The sequence below is a fragment of the Heterobasidion irregulare genome (genome assembly GCF_000320585.1).
Source record: "Heterobasidion irregulare TC 32-1 unplaced genomic scaffold scaffold_06, whole genome shotgun sequence".
NCBI classification, from domain to species: domain Eukaryota; kingdom Fungi; phylum Basidiomycota; class Agaricomycetes; order Russulales; family Bondarzewiaceae; genus Heterobasidion; species Heterobasidion irregulare.
This window is the reverse complement of record NW_009258202.1, coordinates 2,258,484-2,273,124: the sequence shown is the minus strand read 5'-3', so window position 1 is coordinate 2,273,124 and position 14,641 is coordinate 2,258,484. Positions and strand designations below refer to the sequence as shown.

The 14,641-nt window shown below is 50.0% G+C and overlaps 6 protein-coding genes across 6 annotated transcripts; 3 read left to right on the top strand and 3 right to left on the bottom strand.

Annotated features, from left to right (window-relative positions):
* Positions 1-330: 330 nt before the first annotated feature.
* On the bottom strand, positions 331-2,579 carry HETIRDRAFT_320062 (uncharacterized protein; the record flags this gene model as incomplete). The annotated part of the gene is made up of 12 exons (XM_009549485.1): positions 331-447; positions 555-585; positions 638-790; positions 850-912; positions 979-1,147; positions 1,229-1,322; positions 1,387-1,508; positions 1,743-1,853; positions 1,970-2,098; positions 2,148-2,193; positions 2,247-2,317; positions 2,381-2,579. The coding sequence occupies 12 exons, from the start codon at positions 2,577-2,579 to the stop codon at positions 331-333; spliced, it is 1,305 nt and encodes a 434-aa protein (XP_009547780.1).
* Positions 2,580-2,984: 405 nt separating this feature from the next.
* Positions 2,985-3,798, top strand: HETIRDRAFT_440624 (uncharacterized protein). Its single transcript, XM_009549484.1, has 5 exons — positions 2,985-3,041; positions 3,098-3,244; positions 3,306-3,356; positions 3,404-3,499; positions 3,584-3,798. Exons 2-5 carry the CDS (start codon positions 3,149-3,151, stop codon positions 3,764-3,766), a joined length of 426 nt encoding a protein of 141 aa, XP_009547779.1. The 5' UTR covers positions 2,985-3,041; positions 3,098-3,148; the 3' UTR covers positions 3,767-3,798.
* A 569-nt stretch (positions 3,799-4,367) lies between these two features.
* On the bottom strand, positions 4,368-6,275 carry HETIRDRAFT_62145 (glycoside hydrolase family 18 protein). The gene is made up of 5 exons (XM_009548688.1): positions 5,763-6,275; positions 5,620-5,707; positions 5,419-5,564; positions 4,715-5,366; positions 4,368-4,656 (listed from the first exon to the last, which is right to left on the bottom strand). The coding sequence occupies exons 1-5, from the start codon at positions 5,963-5,965 to the stop codon at positions 4,477-4,479; spliced, it is 1,269 nt and encodes a 422-aa protein (XP_009546983.1). The 5' UTR covers positions 5,966-6,275; the 3' UTR covers positions 4,368-4,476.
* Positions 6,276-6,522: 247 nt separating this feature from the next.
* On the bottom strand, positions 6,523-8,455 carry HETIRDRAFT_385820 (uncharacterized protein). The gene is made up of 7 exons (XM_009549483.1): positions 8,392-8,455; positions 7,713-8,322; positions 7,545-7,657; positions 7,392-7,488; positions 7,194-7,337; positions 7,050-7,137; positions 6,523-6,995 (listed from the first exon to the last, which is right to left on the bottom strand). The coding sequence occupies exons 1-7, from the start codon at positions 8,400-8,402 to the stop codon at positions 6,685-6,687; spliced, it is 1,374 nt and encodes a 457-aa protein (XP_009547778.1). The 5' UTR covers positions 8,403-8,455; the 3' UTR covers positions 6,523-6,684.
* Positions 8,456-9,951: 1,496 nt separating this feature from the next.
* On the top strand, positions 9,952-11,382 carry HETIRDRAFT_62137 (mitochondrial carrier protein; the record flags this gene model as incomplete). The annotated part of the gene is made up of 7 exons (XM_009548687.1): positions 9,952-10,005; positions 10,067-10,102; positions 10,170-10,262; positions 10,321-10,537; positions 10,588-10,844; positions 10,899-11,068; positions 11,129-11,382. The coding sequence occupies 7 exons, from the start codon at positions 9,952-9,954 to the stop codon at positions 11,196-11,198; spliced, it is 897 nt and encodes a 298-aa protein (XP_009546982.1). The 3' UTR covers positions 11,199-11,382.
* Positions 11,383-11,606: 224 nt separating this feature from the next.
* On the top strand, positions 11,607-14,556 carry HETIRDRAFT_169847 (uncharacterized protein; the record flags this gene model as incomplete). The annotated part of the gene is made up of 10 exons (XM_009549482.1): positions 11,607-11,645; positions 11,703-11,763; positions 11,893-12,172; positions 12,238-12,748; positions 12,805-13,280; positions 13,336-13,588; positions 13,650-13,820; positions 13,870-14,080; positions 14,136-14,273; positions 14,324-14,556. 10 exons carry the CDS (start codon positions 11,607-11,609, stop codon positions 14,554-14,556), a joined length of 2,373 nt encoding a protein of 790 aa, XP_009547777.1.
* Positions 14,557-14,641: the final 85 nt, after the last annotated feature.

Here is a 14,641-nt window from a genome sequence, read left to right as displayed (position 1 = left end):
CAAGGTCGCGCCACCAGCGGTGGCGAACTCTGCACCGACAATCCACAGCCAAAATAGCTTGCCACCATCAAACTCCACATTCTCTTTCTCATCGATGACGTTTCCGGCCGCTCCGCCGCAAAGTTCTTTCTGGCCGCAATGACTCTCGACTATACCCGACTTCGTATTTAACGTGCTTGCCCTCGAGACTGTATATGTACCCCCTTACCCTACCCACCCGTATACATATGCTCCCGTTCACCACTTACCACTCGCAACATGTAATCTTACCGCAACCAAGCATCTTATCATCTTGACATATTAGTATGTACCACTGCGTGGAATGTTTCACTAGATTTTCGTGATGGAAGACATCGGAGGAAACGGCTGTCGAAGTAAATCCTGAACGATTCCAATGTCGTTCCGAATGCCAGCCTTATGAAGGTACTCATCATTCCTGAAGTATGACTTCAGTCTATGCAATCAGTATTACGAATTCTAGCAACTCACCAAAACTGTTCAAAGGCAATGTCAAGTATCAGCATTTTTTTTTGTCCCGAATAAGGAAGACTGACCTTAGAATAATGTCGGTTGCCCGAGTCGCACCTGTTCACTCAGTCAGCGCATCTGCAGTGTTATACGAGTGATAAAGGCATACATAATTGTGACGACCTTCTCCCCATCTCGCCAACCCATCTTGCGCACGAGTTTCACGCATGCGACTAGGTTGCACGCACTGCTTGACCCAAGGAAAAGGCCATCGCGCTGGACCAGGAAGCGTGACATACTTACAGCCTCCTCATCGGTTATTCTGAGTTCGAGGATATTATTGAACAGGTGGATGCTCAAATTTTGCACTGGCTAGCTCACCGGAAAGCGTCATCGATAATGGGAAGGGCTAACTCGATATTCTTCGTAAGCCTGTTGATCCCGCTACTCATCGAGAAAAATATCAGGTCATTCTTTCTAATTCGGACTGAGTGCAAAATCAAGACTGACATGCCCTCGACGACAGTATCCACCTGATGGCGCCGCTTTGTACCCTCGCTTTCCTTACGGTCGTACAAGACGCCGTGCTTGACTTTGTTATACAAGCCACTACCCTCCGGATCTGCAATTGCGACTGTGACATCGTCATTCATAGTCTTGAGGAAATGCCCAGTGCCCGCTACGGTCCCACCGGTGCCTGATGAAGTTATGAGACTGGTCAAGGGTGTATGAATCGTAAGAATATACTGATGAGACAGACCAGCGCCAGCGACGAAGGCTACGAGATCACCATTGGTCTGTCTCCAGATTTCGGGGCCGGTGCCTTCGAAGTGCGCTTCAAAATTGCTCCTGTTCTTTGTAATTATGAGTGAAATCGTATCCAAAGGTGAGAATCTATGACCAGAGCACAGGCGCTACCTCAAATTGGTCTGCAAAGAACCCTCTGGGCTTCGTTCGGAGTTCCTCTTCTTCTGTCACAGCGTAACCGTTGGCCTCGCCATTCGTGTGCGACTCAGCGGTAGTTACGACAACAGAAGATTCTGAGCGTTTGAGGGTGCGAGGGTGCGAATGATTAGAAGGTAGAGATGAATGGGTCGACCCATGGGCATTTGTCTCGGTGAAGTGGAGAGCATATTCGCGGGCCAAGTTCTACCCGGCAGGAAATGATGAAAATTGCAGAGGCGCTGATTATGATGGTGACTCACAACATACTGATACCGAACACGCGTGAATGTTTTCGTTTTTTCAGAATTAGAGCCTCACGAATGGAATACTAACCTGTTTCTTGTCGACGATGCTCGCGGGCCTCACCCTCTCCACATCAGCACCTAGAGCTTGGAGAGCATGGACCTTTTCGACCGAGACATCATCGGGCATAATGATTGCTGTCGCAAAAGATCAAACTGTTAGCATATCTCTTAGAGATGTAACATCTGCCTACTTGTATCGTACCCCCTGTGACGAAGGCCGATTTATTCAGTATTTCTTACACAGCGAAAACACGGATGGACAATTTGCCTTGCACGAGCAATAGTTGCCAATGAGATACCGGTAGAGCCAACCGTGCCTTCGAAGATGCGTGAGCCTGTGTACGGATGTAGATAGCCTTGACGTTCTGCGTCTTCGATCACTAAAACAAAAATGAGCTATGTATATGATATTGAACTGAATATGTTTACTTCTCAATGCGACGCGATCCTTGACACTCCCTCCTGGGTTCAAGTACTACTTGCAAAGAAATGAATTCTTGCAGCTGTCTATACCTCGACACGTCTCACCTCTGCTTTACCCAGAATTTCGACCCCCAACGCGTCGCTCAATGAGTTAATCCGCACCAGCGGGGTATTCCCTGATTTTCACGCTTGTTTCTAAAGGCTCTCAATGACTCAGTACAGAACATAACAAAACGTACCAATGAGCCCCGTCACACCGTCCAATACCTCATCACTCCTTAATTCAATCGGACGCGAGCCAGGTTGGGCTTCCTCCTTGTCTTTTCTGCGATCTCTGTACAGCAGAGCAAGAGAAGTGGACGTGATTGAGAGCGAGAAACCAATCAGTATGCCGTAGAGGATGGTTCGAGCGGTCGAGGGTGAAGGTATCCAAGACATTACAGCAGTAGTGCGGGAGATAACTTATATAGTACGAAATGGCCAAGCAGCAGTATGCTAGCAGAAGGAAAGAGGTGAAGGAAAGATGTTCAGGACACCAAAGAGGTGAGTCGAGATAAAATGTGCGCACATCCGCCGCGAGGCGCGCTTCTGAGGCCTCGCGTAGCGATCACGTGGGGCGGGCCTAAATTTCGAGGATTTATTCTCTTTCTCGTGTTGTAAGTGAACAATCTGTTTGAACCCACGGTATACTCGACGGCATTTGACGATGAGCCGATGGTTACCAAAGTGCTCTGTCATCTCATGGTGCTCAGGCTTCTCTTGCATACACCTTCAGTTCGTATCACATGGTCAGGCCGGTCAGGCCTGATCTGATGGCCTTGAGTGGTGATAAAACGACACTATCGCCTCATACCGGTAACATTTGACTGCTCCGATACGCAGTGAAGATAGAGAAGCTTGGTGAGCCTTGTGCCATCACCGAACTGACAGACTTTATAAGCTCACAACCCACACTGTCCTTTTTCGTCCACGCCCCATCAGCATCTCTCATCTTCTCTCTCTTAACCATGGTTTTGACCAGCGAGATTCAGAAACTGTTCCTTTCTTCACCCAAATTCGCGGTTGTAGGCGCATCGAAGGACACATCCAAGTATGGTACCAAGGTCAGTCGATCGTCGAAGTCGATCATCGTATACTAGACTCATACGCACATACCGTTTACAGGTTTTGAAATGGTATCAGGCTAGAGACAAGCTAGTCACACCCGTGCACCCCGTATGTTTATTCGATACCCTTTGAACCATGGCGCTCATAGGCTGCAGAAAGAATCTGAGTTGGAGGGGATCACAGCCGTGCGGACTCTAGGAGATCTTGCGACTCCTTCCGAAACCTCTGTCAGCATCATAACGAACCCCAAGGTACGCACGTTTTCTTTGATATGGTTGCCCTCCCCCTCCCCCTCCTCGTCCCCCAGTGCTCATTGTCTTATCCGTTTTCTTCAGGTCACTCTTGGCCTCCTTGAGCAGGCCAAAGCTTTGTCAGTACCGGCGCTCTGGCTTCAACCTGGTGCGGAAGACGAAGCTGTCATCTCATACATAAAGGACAACGGCCTTTCTGACAAGGTCATCTACGGCGGACCTTGCATTCTCGTCGAGGGCGACAATGTCATCAAAAGTCTGCTTTGAGAGAATGAGTATAATAGTCGTGCATCAGATATCAGAAGCTGTAATATACGTATGTACTATCTCCTGCAATCTGTTGAAACCATGAGCGGAAAGGCTATGTGCGCGTGGAGAACTGATACTGTGAGATTGGGATAGAATCGAGTCAAGAACGACGCTATTAGGAAAACGATCTGCGAATAGCGGAATGGTGAATGAATGTGGATCCAAGAAATCAGTGGCAATGCACGGGTACATCTGTGTGTGTGCATGTGTGCACCTTCAAGACGAGTGCCAAATCCTCTTTTGCCAGTCGATTGCCAGCCGATTATCCGACAGCATATAAAGTTGAAAATATAATCAACGGTGGCCTCGAATTGGTCACAATGCCGCCCTCGATGCGGAAAGGACTGGCGAAAAAAAAATATACAAGGAAGTATAACGTGAGGATGGCAGGGAGTGGTGAAGATGATGCATCACAGGTACTTTCAGCTAGTACCCAATCCCACTCCAACCTCTTCTTGTTTGATCACGATCACCGACGGACAGTCGATGGGTTTCACAAAGACGCGAGGCTTCAAAGCTTCAACTTTGAGACACCTGGGTCGTAGTAGAGATGAAAAATATTACAATGAACGCAGCATCGATTAAACAATAGCAATAGTTATTATAAGGACACTGGTTGTAAGATAATCTCATGATGTGTAGTGATGAGCGCTTGACCGTCAAGGGCTTCAAGCAAAACCGGAAGCCGAGCGAATAGAATCGACGAGGATGTCCTTGAAATCACCTCCGGCCTCCCACATGGCGAATCCGCGCAGACCAAGGGTGTTGATGAACTTGCCCTTGGCAGCGAATGAATCGGCATTATCGTAGGAGACCATAACTTGAGAGGTCGAGTTGTAGACAAACGGCTGCACGACGATCATGATTAGCGTGATTCTCAATGAAAACCTGTGCGGATCTGCTTACAGTCTGACTGCACTCGTCGAATGCATATGCGATCCCTGCAGCGACAGTCCCGTTGTCGTTCAAGAACCCACCCTCTACCAAGCCGAAGAAGTTGAACACTCCTCCTGCGCCCTGTGCATTCCCGCAGACGTCTGGTCCGGGGTTCGCATCGTCCCAGCGGTCACCCAGGGGCTGGTCCGCTTTGTTAAAGGCAGGGTAGCTCGCCAAGGCTCCGTCAGCTCCGTTTGGGAGGGCAGCGGCTGTGCTGACACGGAACGAGTGTCCGTAGCCAGGTACACCGAGAACGATTTGGTCGTGCGGGATGCCTGCTGCATTCCACGCCTGCACGGCCGACGTAGCCGAGCCAGCTTGGTTTGCGGGAGAGGCGCAAGCATCGTCAAGAGGAGCGTTAGGGCCGACGGCATTTGACCAGGAGCCCCAGATGTCGTAGTTCATGACGGCAACGTAGGTGAGGACGGAGGCAAAGCCGCTCAGGTCGGTCGAGGCATTGCCATTCTCGTCGACCCACGGCGAGATCGAAGATGCAGCGGTGACAATCAAGGTGGAGCCGAGAGGGTGGGCACGAAGCTCTTGCAGGAAGAAAAGCAAGTTGGCTGTGTCGCTTGGGCTGACGACATTACAGCCTACGCCGAGCTTGTTGGGGTATTCCCAGCTAAATAAAGATGTTAGAGAAACTCTTCATAGGATGAACGCTGAACACGTACTCGATGTCGATACCATCGAGGCCGTATGTCGTCACCATGTCGATCACAGTGTTGACGAAAATCGTGCGATTGGTGGCGTCCCCGACGTTGGAAGAAAAGTATAAACCTCCGGTCCACCCGCCGATGGATACCAAAGCTTTGACTCCCTACGCATTATGTCTTAGGATGAGCAAGCAACGGACGCCGGAAGCAACGACGTACATGTTCATGAGCCGATTTAACGAACTCTGGCAAGAGTTGCTCGTCAGAATTAGCGAGAGACAGCTTGTGTGGATCGGGAGTCGTCTCGCTGAAGAAATGGGTCAGTCGAAGTCTCAACGAAGGGATGAGTGATCTGTACTCACGCGAAGGCATACGTCATGTGCGTATACTTCTCCCAACTGACACCAGAGAGCGGAACGTCGGCCGAGTGCCATCCTGCGTACCAGCTGGCGGCGACCAGGTCGCTACCCGACTCGCAATCCAGATCGTTGAGAACCGATGTGGGGTCAGGAAGTGCGCTGGCGAAGGCAGCACCGACAAGCAAGAAGCTCAAAGGGAAGATCATGTCGATGAGAGGAGGTGGGGTAATGAATGTGTAGAGCAGCGAGAGCAGAAGGGCCCTTAAATGTTTCGGTGACAAGAGAGTCGTCAGACAACCTCAACAGAAACACCCAAGTGATACCGTAAAGGAATGTATAGGAAGCGAGGGATGCGTGTTTGGAGACAAGGAAGTGACCCTTCGAGCTTCGGAGGATCGTGAGGGGGCTGGAAGTCCTTCTAACTCACCGTCTGCGATATTTATACGCTCTCCGCTCAAGGTACGAGGAAATTTGAAGTGAAAATCGGCGCCATTCGTCCAGGATCGAGGGGCCATAGCTCCGTATTACGATGAGGATGGGGACAGGTTGAGACCAAGCACGACCAAGGCCAAGAGCATTTTTTTCTCACAATTTGTTTTCTCGCGATCACGTTCGAATAAAATTCAAATAAATAAACCTTTCCGGATCGGTCCAGGCGCCACCAGCTGCGGCCAGGCTTCGTGGAGTCCATACCAAGGTGTCTCCAATAGAGTTTGCGGTGAGAACAAGGCCAGCATTATTCGCCAGTCTGCACTCAGTCTGCACATCGGAAGAAGTAATTATAATCACTAAGTGAATTCGAAAAAAAAGCCGAGTACAACCGGCCAGGTACTCGCCAGGTGTAAAACAAAAAACAAAAGCAAAAATAGGCCATATACCCGACCAACCCCGACCTCGGTCAAAATTGTCGATCACAGATCTGAGATCACATTCTACCCTTCGGCACAGCGGCGGGCACTGGTGGAGGCTTTCCGTGAGCCCACTCGTAAATCAAGACACCTGCGATGGCTGAAATGGGGGGAACCCTGAAAGCCAACTCCTCTACGGTGGGGCGGGCAGGCTTTAGCTGCGCTGCGACGTTGGCTGCGGCATCTCCGGCCAACGCATCAACGTCCTGGGCACTGTTCTTACCGTCGACAATGTCGTTCATCTGCTTGTAATCCTTTCTAGTAAAAGTCGTACCCTCTTCGTGAGCAAGCACAGCTAAAACTTGTTCTCGGGTGAACCACTGTGCATCTATAGTGATCATCAGGATTTGAGTGCATTGATGTATCAACGATGTCAGCATACCGTCAAGCTCGTTATCGAGGTCGGTACGAATGGGTTGCGCAGGATCGCCAGTCGCGTAAAAGCCAATCATCAAGCTTGCAGGGTATGGCTAACAGGGTAGATCAGCATGATCATCGTACCCCAGTGGCAGAACTTTATGCGGACCCAAGGTTGCGTTGAGTGATATGTAACATTCCACACTTTGACGCCTGCTTCTTCCCATATTTCTCGTTTGACAGCGTCCTCGAACGACTCTCCTGGCTCCATGAAGCCTGCAAGAGTAGAATAGAACTTTGCGGGGAATTTTTTCTATCGTGCCTGGGATGAGATGTTCTGTAAAACTACAGACATCGTTCTACGCACGTTTCGCCCTAGTAGTATCTTGTCGTCGGCCTCGTTGACAACAGCCATGATGACTACGGCATCGGTTCTAGGGTGCTGAAAATTATGAAGACCTTTTCTAAAACAACATCAGTCTATACAAGGCAAACAAGCGACGATTAATATGAAACGAACACTGTTGGACAAGGCTTTCTGTTACGGTTGTCTGCCCAGGGCACCAAAGATGAACATGTCAGTTTCCAGCCTGCCCAAAGGGAGTAGACGGGAGAGCCGCAACCCGCGCAGAACTGATTATCTGCTTGTTTAAGACTGATTGAGGCGTGACAATGTATCATCACTGACCTTGTTTCTATCATTCCAATCTACCATACTCCTCGCTGACGCAAACAATGCCGCATCGAACATACTGAATCCCCGCGTAGCAGCTCGCGGCTCAGAAAACTGAATCTGTGCCCCATTCCCCGCCTCTGATCCCTGGAGTACGGCTTCAATCTCCGCGTCTGTAACACCCGAGACATCCAATGAGAAATATGGTGTCCCCTTAAAATTATGCGCCGTGACTTGCGGATCTTGCGAACCGGAATTCACATCACTTGTCGGTGGCGGAAGTGCGAGTGCGCTATCTCCCAGTGGTTCGTCCAATCCGAGAAAGACAATGGGAGCACCTCGGAATCTAGCTGCCTCCAGAACATGCACATCAGGAGCGGCAATCTCTCCGTCGTTCTGCCCCTGTCCAAAAAAAGGCTCTGAGCCTAGAAGGGGCCGCACATCAGCCGTGGTCAACCGTGCTAGGCTGACGCCAGAGTCTACACGGGACACGATCAGCGGCTCTCCGCGTTTAAAAACAATCCAGCGTGTTGCAGGCGAGGCAGCGATGGAGTTCAGAAACGATTGAGAAGTCCGTAGCCAGGAAAGGCGGTTCAGAGGGGATCCACCGAGGAAGTTGACGTACCTGTCCGTGGACGTGCGTATCAGATCTTATCAAAATGCTTTCGATGCGTACAGGACCCAGGTTACTCACGTTTCTGCCATCCTCAAGCGCGCTTTCACGATGGAAGCGAGTCCTTGAATCTTGTAGATCTGCTTTGGTTCGACAGAAAAGGATGGTCGTCGGAGCTTTTAGTGCTGAGGGACATGTCTGGGGTCGGAGGCGGTCGGCGATTAGTGAGCACGTTAGGAGGAGCATGATAAATCAATCAACTGTCGGTTTCACCTGACACTTTATCTGCAGGGCTTTTGCTTCTACGTGCGGCTTGTCTCATTGACTCGTCTCAATTATCGCGCGAGCATCATACGTTGGGAACAGATCCTCTTGTTCTGTGCTTTGAGGTGGCTCCCCTCCATTGTTCGTGCAAATATAGGCCATACTATCTGGTCGCGTGCGGTTAAAGTGCTGCTTGCTCCAAATATCACCGATCAATTTGGTATCTGTCATGCGACATATCGAGATGCAGGAAAAAATGGACATCGTGGAACATCCTTTCAAGTTGCTCGATGCGGTTGTCGCAAAAAGGACCGTCTAAGGTCAGTCGCGAATAAGTACGTGTGAAAGGCCAGTCGGCACTACTTCCATCCTAATTCCCTCCATGGTGCGTGTATTCTGGTTACCTCATTCCATCCCATCTGACGGCCTGTGGGCGCAGATGTGCGCGTGGCCCAGCCATCTGGTTCTTGCCTGCAGGGGTAGTGCAGGCATATCCTCCCTGAACGCGTTGCCTCTCTTCGGTCGTGCTGCATCCTCACAAAGAACGCACCTCGTTGTAGTAGTTTTGGGCTCACAATGGTTGCGAACACGCTTTGATCTTCTCCACGCCTTTTGGTCTCTATAAGCGACTGTCATCGCCTCAATGCTTCCCCTTCAATCTGTTCCTCCTTTCAACCTTCCTATTTAGGCTGAGACATACCAGCGGAATTACCTTCCAACAGATGGAGCCGTGTGTCCCAGCCACAGCAGGACTTGGCCATGTTCACCCGCGTGCCACAAATGCTTGTCTTATAAAAGGTCGTGCCCATGGCCGCTGGAGGTCATTAATGACCCCATATGACAATGTGCGACATCCTTTGACTTTAGCGCTCTCGGCGCCGTGCTAATCACCTAATTCACAGATGGCGCACGATTCCAAACCCCCCTCTCCGTCCCCTAAACCTAATAAACGCTCACACCCACCTGCTCCTGCCTCGCCAACATTATCAATCGCACAGGCTATTGCAGAAGCGTGGAAGAGGGAATCAAAGGAGGCGCAGGACCGATGGTGGGCTGCGGATGTTGTATTGTTGGATCGTTTCCGGAAGGGCCGACCAAGAACGAAGGAAAAAGCGAAATTGTAGTAGCTATGGGCAACAGATGGTGTTTCGCTTTGCAGTGTCGCCTCGGCGAACGGAACAGTCTGGATGGCAGACATTTACTTAATCTAATCTAATTTGGCATAATCTTATCTAATCACATCTAATCTTATCGCACCTATAAATTCTTCCAATGAAATTTGGACGACAGCTGTCCTGATTGGCTGTCGGCTGGTTTGATTGTTCCCTTCACTCCTTGTTGACTCGACTCACTGTACGACGAACAGACGGCCATAAGATGTCAAAAACAGCCAAGGACCTCACAGCAGGCACAGCCGGAGGTATTGCCCAGGTATTCGCCTCGCTCCACATGTGTATGTGTTCTTCGTACTTATCTGTCATGACACCACAAGGTACTGGTTGGCCAGCCATTTGACATAGTCAAAGTGGTAAGCGCCCTTGTTTACTTCGTTCTATGCGGGCTATCTACCTAACTCGCCTCTCAATGCTCTATAGCGTATGCAAACGTCAGCGAAGGGGACGTACAATGGCATGCTTGACTGCGCAGGCGGAATCCTGAAGAATGAGGGCCCTCTCGCATTCTACAAGGTATATCAAGAGGTTGTCTGTGTATGCTCGCCGCTCATAATTGATCATCTGTATACAGGGCACCCTAACGCCTCTCCTGGGAATTGGTGTCTGCGTTTCCATTCAGTTTGGCGTTTTGGAATACGTGAAGCGATTCTTTGCCGAACGCAACATCCGAGCTGGTTCAGGTGGTCCTGATGGTAAGACGTTGACTAGTTCGCAATTGTTTGCGGCCGGTGTGCTGGCAGGTCTAGGAAATGGTGTCGTGTCAGGACCGGTGGAACATATACGTATTCGTGCGTACCCTGTTCTGTACTCCTAGGGTCATTCTAACGCTGCCTCTCAGGGCTACAAACCCAGTCGAACTCGAATCCTGTATACCGTGGTCCTTGGGATGCCATGAAGAAAATCTACTCTTCCCATGGGATCGCAGGGATCTATAAGGGTCAAAATGTGACCTTGCTTCGAGAGGCATCCGGATATGGCATCTACTTCTGGGCATACGAGAAATTGGTCCAGCGTGAGATAGCGCAAAAGGGTATCCGGCGAGACGAGATCAGCCCAGCAAAGGCCGTGCTCTATGGCGCAGCGGCGGGTTACGCAGTACGCGTTCCATTCCACATAGGCGTTCTCTGTGTCATACTAACTCCAGCTCAGCTTTGGGCGGTGATATACCCCATAGACATGATTAAATCTCGGATGCAGACGGACGGGTTTTCCGCTGCAGATGGTCAAAAGTATAAATCCTCATTGCATTGCGTGCGCACGATCTGGCGATCAGAGGGCATCAGTGCATTTACTAGAGGGCTAGGCCCCACGCTGATCCGGTGCGTAAAAAAGATACCCGCCACGTTGAAGAAGTCTTATTGACTGTGAGCTTTTTGCAGGTCTCCGTTCGCCAATGGTGCTACGTTCCTTGGATTCGAGATGGCAAATCGTTTACTCAATTCCTGGTGACAACATGTGATGTGTTAGGACGTCCGGCGGTACCGTATATAGAGTGTGCCATAATTTATTGTGTAGATTTTTTACTTTCTGCTGATTTCTTGGACTTTGTGCGCTGCTGCTGAGTGTCAGCATTTACATGACGAATTGTTTACATGCGTAGTATGAGGGTTTCAAGTCTTGAAAATTCTTGGACAATTTGATACCAAGCTCCTATGCTCCCAAGTTTGATGGCATAAATGGCATAAGTCCTTAGCTATCTGGATCGACACATCTGCAATTGCTCAAGAGATCACGTGACAGCAATTTTGGAGGACTTTGACTTCGGCTCATTTGCATTCGTTTGACATATCTCTCAGACTCGTTCTCTACTATCCTCGAACTGCCAGAAGGCACGGCAACAAATTGTGGATTTGCATCATGCCAGAAGCTTTTCACCATCGACCAACACTAAAACAGGTATAGCCGTGCGTGACTCTCATGCGCATTCATCATGCAAAACGTTTTGCAATGTAGACCAACAAATCCTTCAAATCCAAACATGCAACGAAGTCATCGTTGAAGGAACTTTCGAAGGGTGAGCGGCCTTTCTATACACGATGTTTGGGCTTTTCCGATCTCTGTTATTGTCGAGGCATCGGTTTAACTTTGAGCGCGGATCCAACGAAATACTGCCCGGTATATTGATCGAATTGCCATGATCTAGGTCGTATCTCTCGTCAATCACCAAAAGCAGCTCCCTCCTCAAACGCTGCAGCCCAATCCAAACTGAACAGGCGTAACAATGCTAAGCAGTCGCAACTGAAAAAGCGAGAGGCCTTGGTCTCCGCGACTCGGGTTTTCAATGGTGTAGGAGGTGCACCACGGATCGTTGCGATCATACCACTCAGCGAAGATGTCAGTGCGCGCGCCGTGGCCGCTGTACTTGCAGAGGCTATTGATACCCCGACGGTCTACATACCAGAGCTTGGGGTCTGGAAGCTGAGGTGCGTCCATCCAGACACGACCGTGCGCTATACAATATAGTGAGCCGACGTCTGCCGGTATGTAGAGCAGAACGATTCAAAACATCGATTCAATTCATTCATCTTCCCTATCGTGACCTTTACGCTGCCCTCGATGCGTGCAAAGTGGCCGACTATGTCGTCTTTGCCTTATCACCGGCCGTTGAAGTTGATGGATGGGGTGACATGCTTCTACGAGCCCTTCAAGCCCAGGGTCTACCTGAAGTTGTATCGGTCGTCGCCCCTGGTTTCCCAATAGATTCAAAGACACGACCTGGTATCGTCAGATCGCTCTTATCCTTTGTGCAGTATTTTTCTCCTGAACAGATGAGAGTTTTCGACCTCAATGCCGGACCTGAGCGACTGAATGCGTTAAGGGTATTGGCGGAGGGTAAGCCGAGAGATGTACGGTGGAGGGATGGTAGAGCATGGATCCTAGGAGAGGATGTGGAGTGGATAAACGGGGAATTGGCTGTTACCGGTGTTATCAGGGGTGCTCAACTTTCCGCGGACAGGCTTGTTCACTTGCCTAATTTTGGCGACTTCCAAGTATCCAAGGCGAGTCATCTCATGTTGATTTCGGGAGCTGTCCGCGATACTTATGTTATCTACAGGTTGTTTCAGCACCACTACCACGTTCCTCAAAATCTGGACATCTAAATGCTATGGATGTGGAGCCGGTCCTTCTAGCGGAACCCAGTGTTGAGGATGCTGATTCATTGGTTTCGAGTAATGATCCCGATGACATGGCTAATGAGCAGACATGGCCCACAGAAGAGGAGATGCATGGTCTAGATGGCGTTGATGAAACTTCTCAGTTACCAGAGGCAGAAAACGGGACGACGCCGAAAGCAGTGAAGCGGATACCAAAGGGGATGAGCGAGTATCAGGCTGCGTGGATTGTCGACGGTAGCGACGATGAAAACGAGGATGAGGACGCGGAGGGCAAGCTAGGTGAGGACGAGGAGATGGATCCCATGGAGCAAGAAGAGATGGTAGATATGCCCGTCTTTGATCAAAATAACGAGGAGGCTGTTAGTCGGAAGAGCGTAGTTTTCCAGGATCTTGATGTCGAGGAGGACGAACGACAGTGAGTAATCTCCCTCTAATCCCAACACCACAATTTATTCTTATCGTTGCACAAGGCTGGATACATGGCGCGCACGTCAACATGAAGAGCAGGACGACCTTGAATTTCCAGACGAAATCGACACCCCAAAAGATGTGCCCGCTAGGACACGTTTCCAGCGTTACCGAGGCATGCGCTCATTCCGCACGAGTCCCTGGGACCCGTACGAAAATCTGCCTCGGGATTACGCACGTATCTTCCAATTTGAGGACTTCAAGCGAACGGAGCGGGCTGTTCGGAGGCGTGCAGAGCAGGGTACCGGAGTCGGGGTATGTTTTGGTTTGGTTTTCTACTTTGCACGCTCTCATGTGACATCCTCCGCGTTCAAAGCCAGGCACCAGGGTAACGGTGTTCCTGAAGGATGTGCCTCAAGACGCTGCTCAACGAGACCCTCGGTATCCATTAGTCCTATTCGGGCTTCTTCAACATGAGCATAAAAAAACTGTTCTCAACTTCACTGTCCAGCGAAATACGGAGTTTGAAGGCTCCGTGCGATCGAAAGTGAGCGAGACTCTTTCTACTGTCCGATCATTACTGATTATCTTCCAAGGATCCCCTCATTCTATGTGTGGGACCTCGCCGACTGAGCGTCAATCCAGTGTACAGCCAACACACACGTGGCGGCGGCAAGGGAGCGAACAATGTACACAAGTTTGAGCGCTATCTGCGGCATGGGAGTACCTACGTCGCCACCATCTATGGCCCTGTAGTGTTCGGAAACCAGCCTTGCGTCTTACTTAAGGAAACGCCTGATCCTCAAGGTGAGTAATGCATTTGTCCACAAAAGAGGTGGTTATTGATATCAGGTCCTCTCAGCACCCCAGCTAGTTGCAATGGGGTCATTCCAGCATTCTGATACGACACGAGTCATTACGAAGCGTCTTGTTCTGTCAGGCCATCCATTCAAAGTTCATAAGAAGACAGCAACCGTCAGATATATGTTCTTCAACAATGGTATGTTGTCTGTGCAAGACCTCGTCTGTCGTTCTGACATGGTGGAACAGATGACGTTTTGTATTTCAAACCTATCCAATTACACACGAAGCACGGGCGAGCTGGTCATATCCAAGAATCGTTGGGTACTCACGGGTACTTCAAGGCCCACTTCGATGGCCCTATCAACCAAATGGACACGGTGTGCATGTCTCTATACAAACGCGTCTATCCGAGATGGGCGGAGCTGTACAAAGAAAAGAGAGGCTCTCTGCCTCCTCCTTCGGATGCTATGGAGGAATGATCTACACCCTTTGTATCCATATTTCTATACTGTCAGTACAGTACTGTCGTGACTCAGTGTTGTTCAGTACTAATGCGAATGTGAT

Excerpts from the sequence above, each read along its gene's own strand:
- HETIRDRAFT_385820 (XM_009549483.1), bottom strand. Across the intron at positions 7,489-7,544 it reads AGAAAGCCTTGTCCAACAGT|AAAAGGTCTTCATAATTTTC; the intron begins GTTCGTTTCATA and ends ATGTTGTTTTAG. Across the intron at positions 7,338-7,391 it reads AGATACTACTAGGGCGAAAC|AAAAAATTCCCCGCAAAGTT; the intron begins GTGCGTAGAACG and ends CAGGCACGATAG.
- HETIRDRAFT_440624 (XM_009549484.1), top strand. The coding sequence starts at position 3,149 with ATGGTTTTGACCAGCGAGATTCAGAAACTGTTCCTTTCTTCACCCAAA. Across the intron at positions 3,245-3,305 it reads CATCCAAGTATGGTACCAAG|GTTTTGAAATGGTATCAGGC; the intron begins GTCAGTCGATCG and ends TACCGTTTACAG. Across the intron at positions 3,357-3,403 it reads TAGTCACACCCGTGCACCCC|AAAGAATCTGAGTTGGAGGG; the intron begins GTATGTTTATTC and ends CATAGGCTGCAG.
- HETIRDRAFT_62145 (XM_009548688.1), bottom strand. The coding sequence starts at position 5,965 with ATGATCTTCCCTTTGAGCTTCTTGCTTGTCGGTGCTGCCTTCGCCAGC. Across the intron at positions 5,565-5,619 it reads TTAAATCGGCTCATGAACAT|GGAGTCAAAGCTTTGGTATC; the intron begins GTACGTCGTTGC and ends CATAATGCGTAG. Across the intron at positions 5,367-5,418 it reads CTCGATGGTATCGACATCGA|CTGGGAATACCCCAACAAGC; the intron begins GTACGTGTTCAG and ends ATCTTTATTTAG.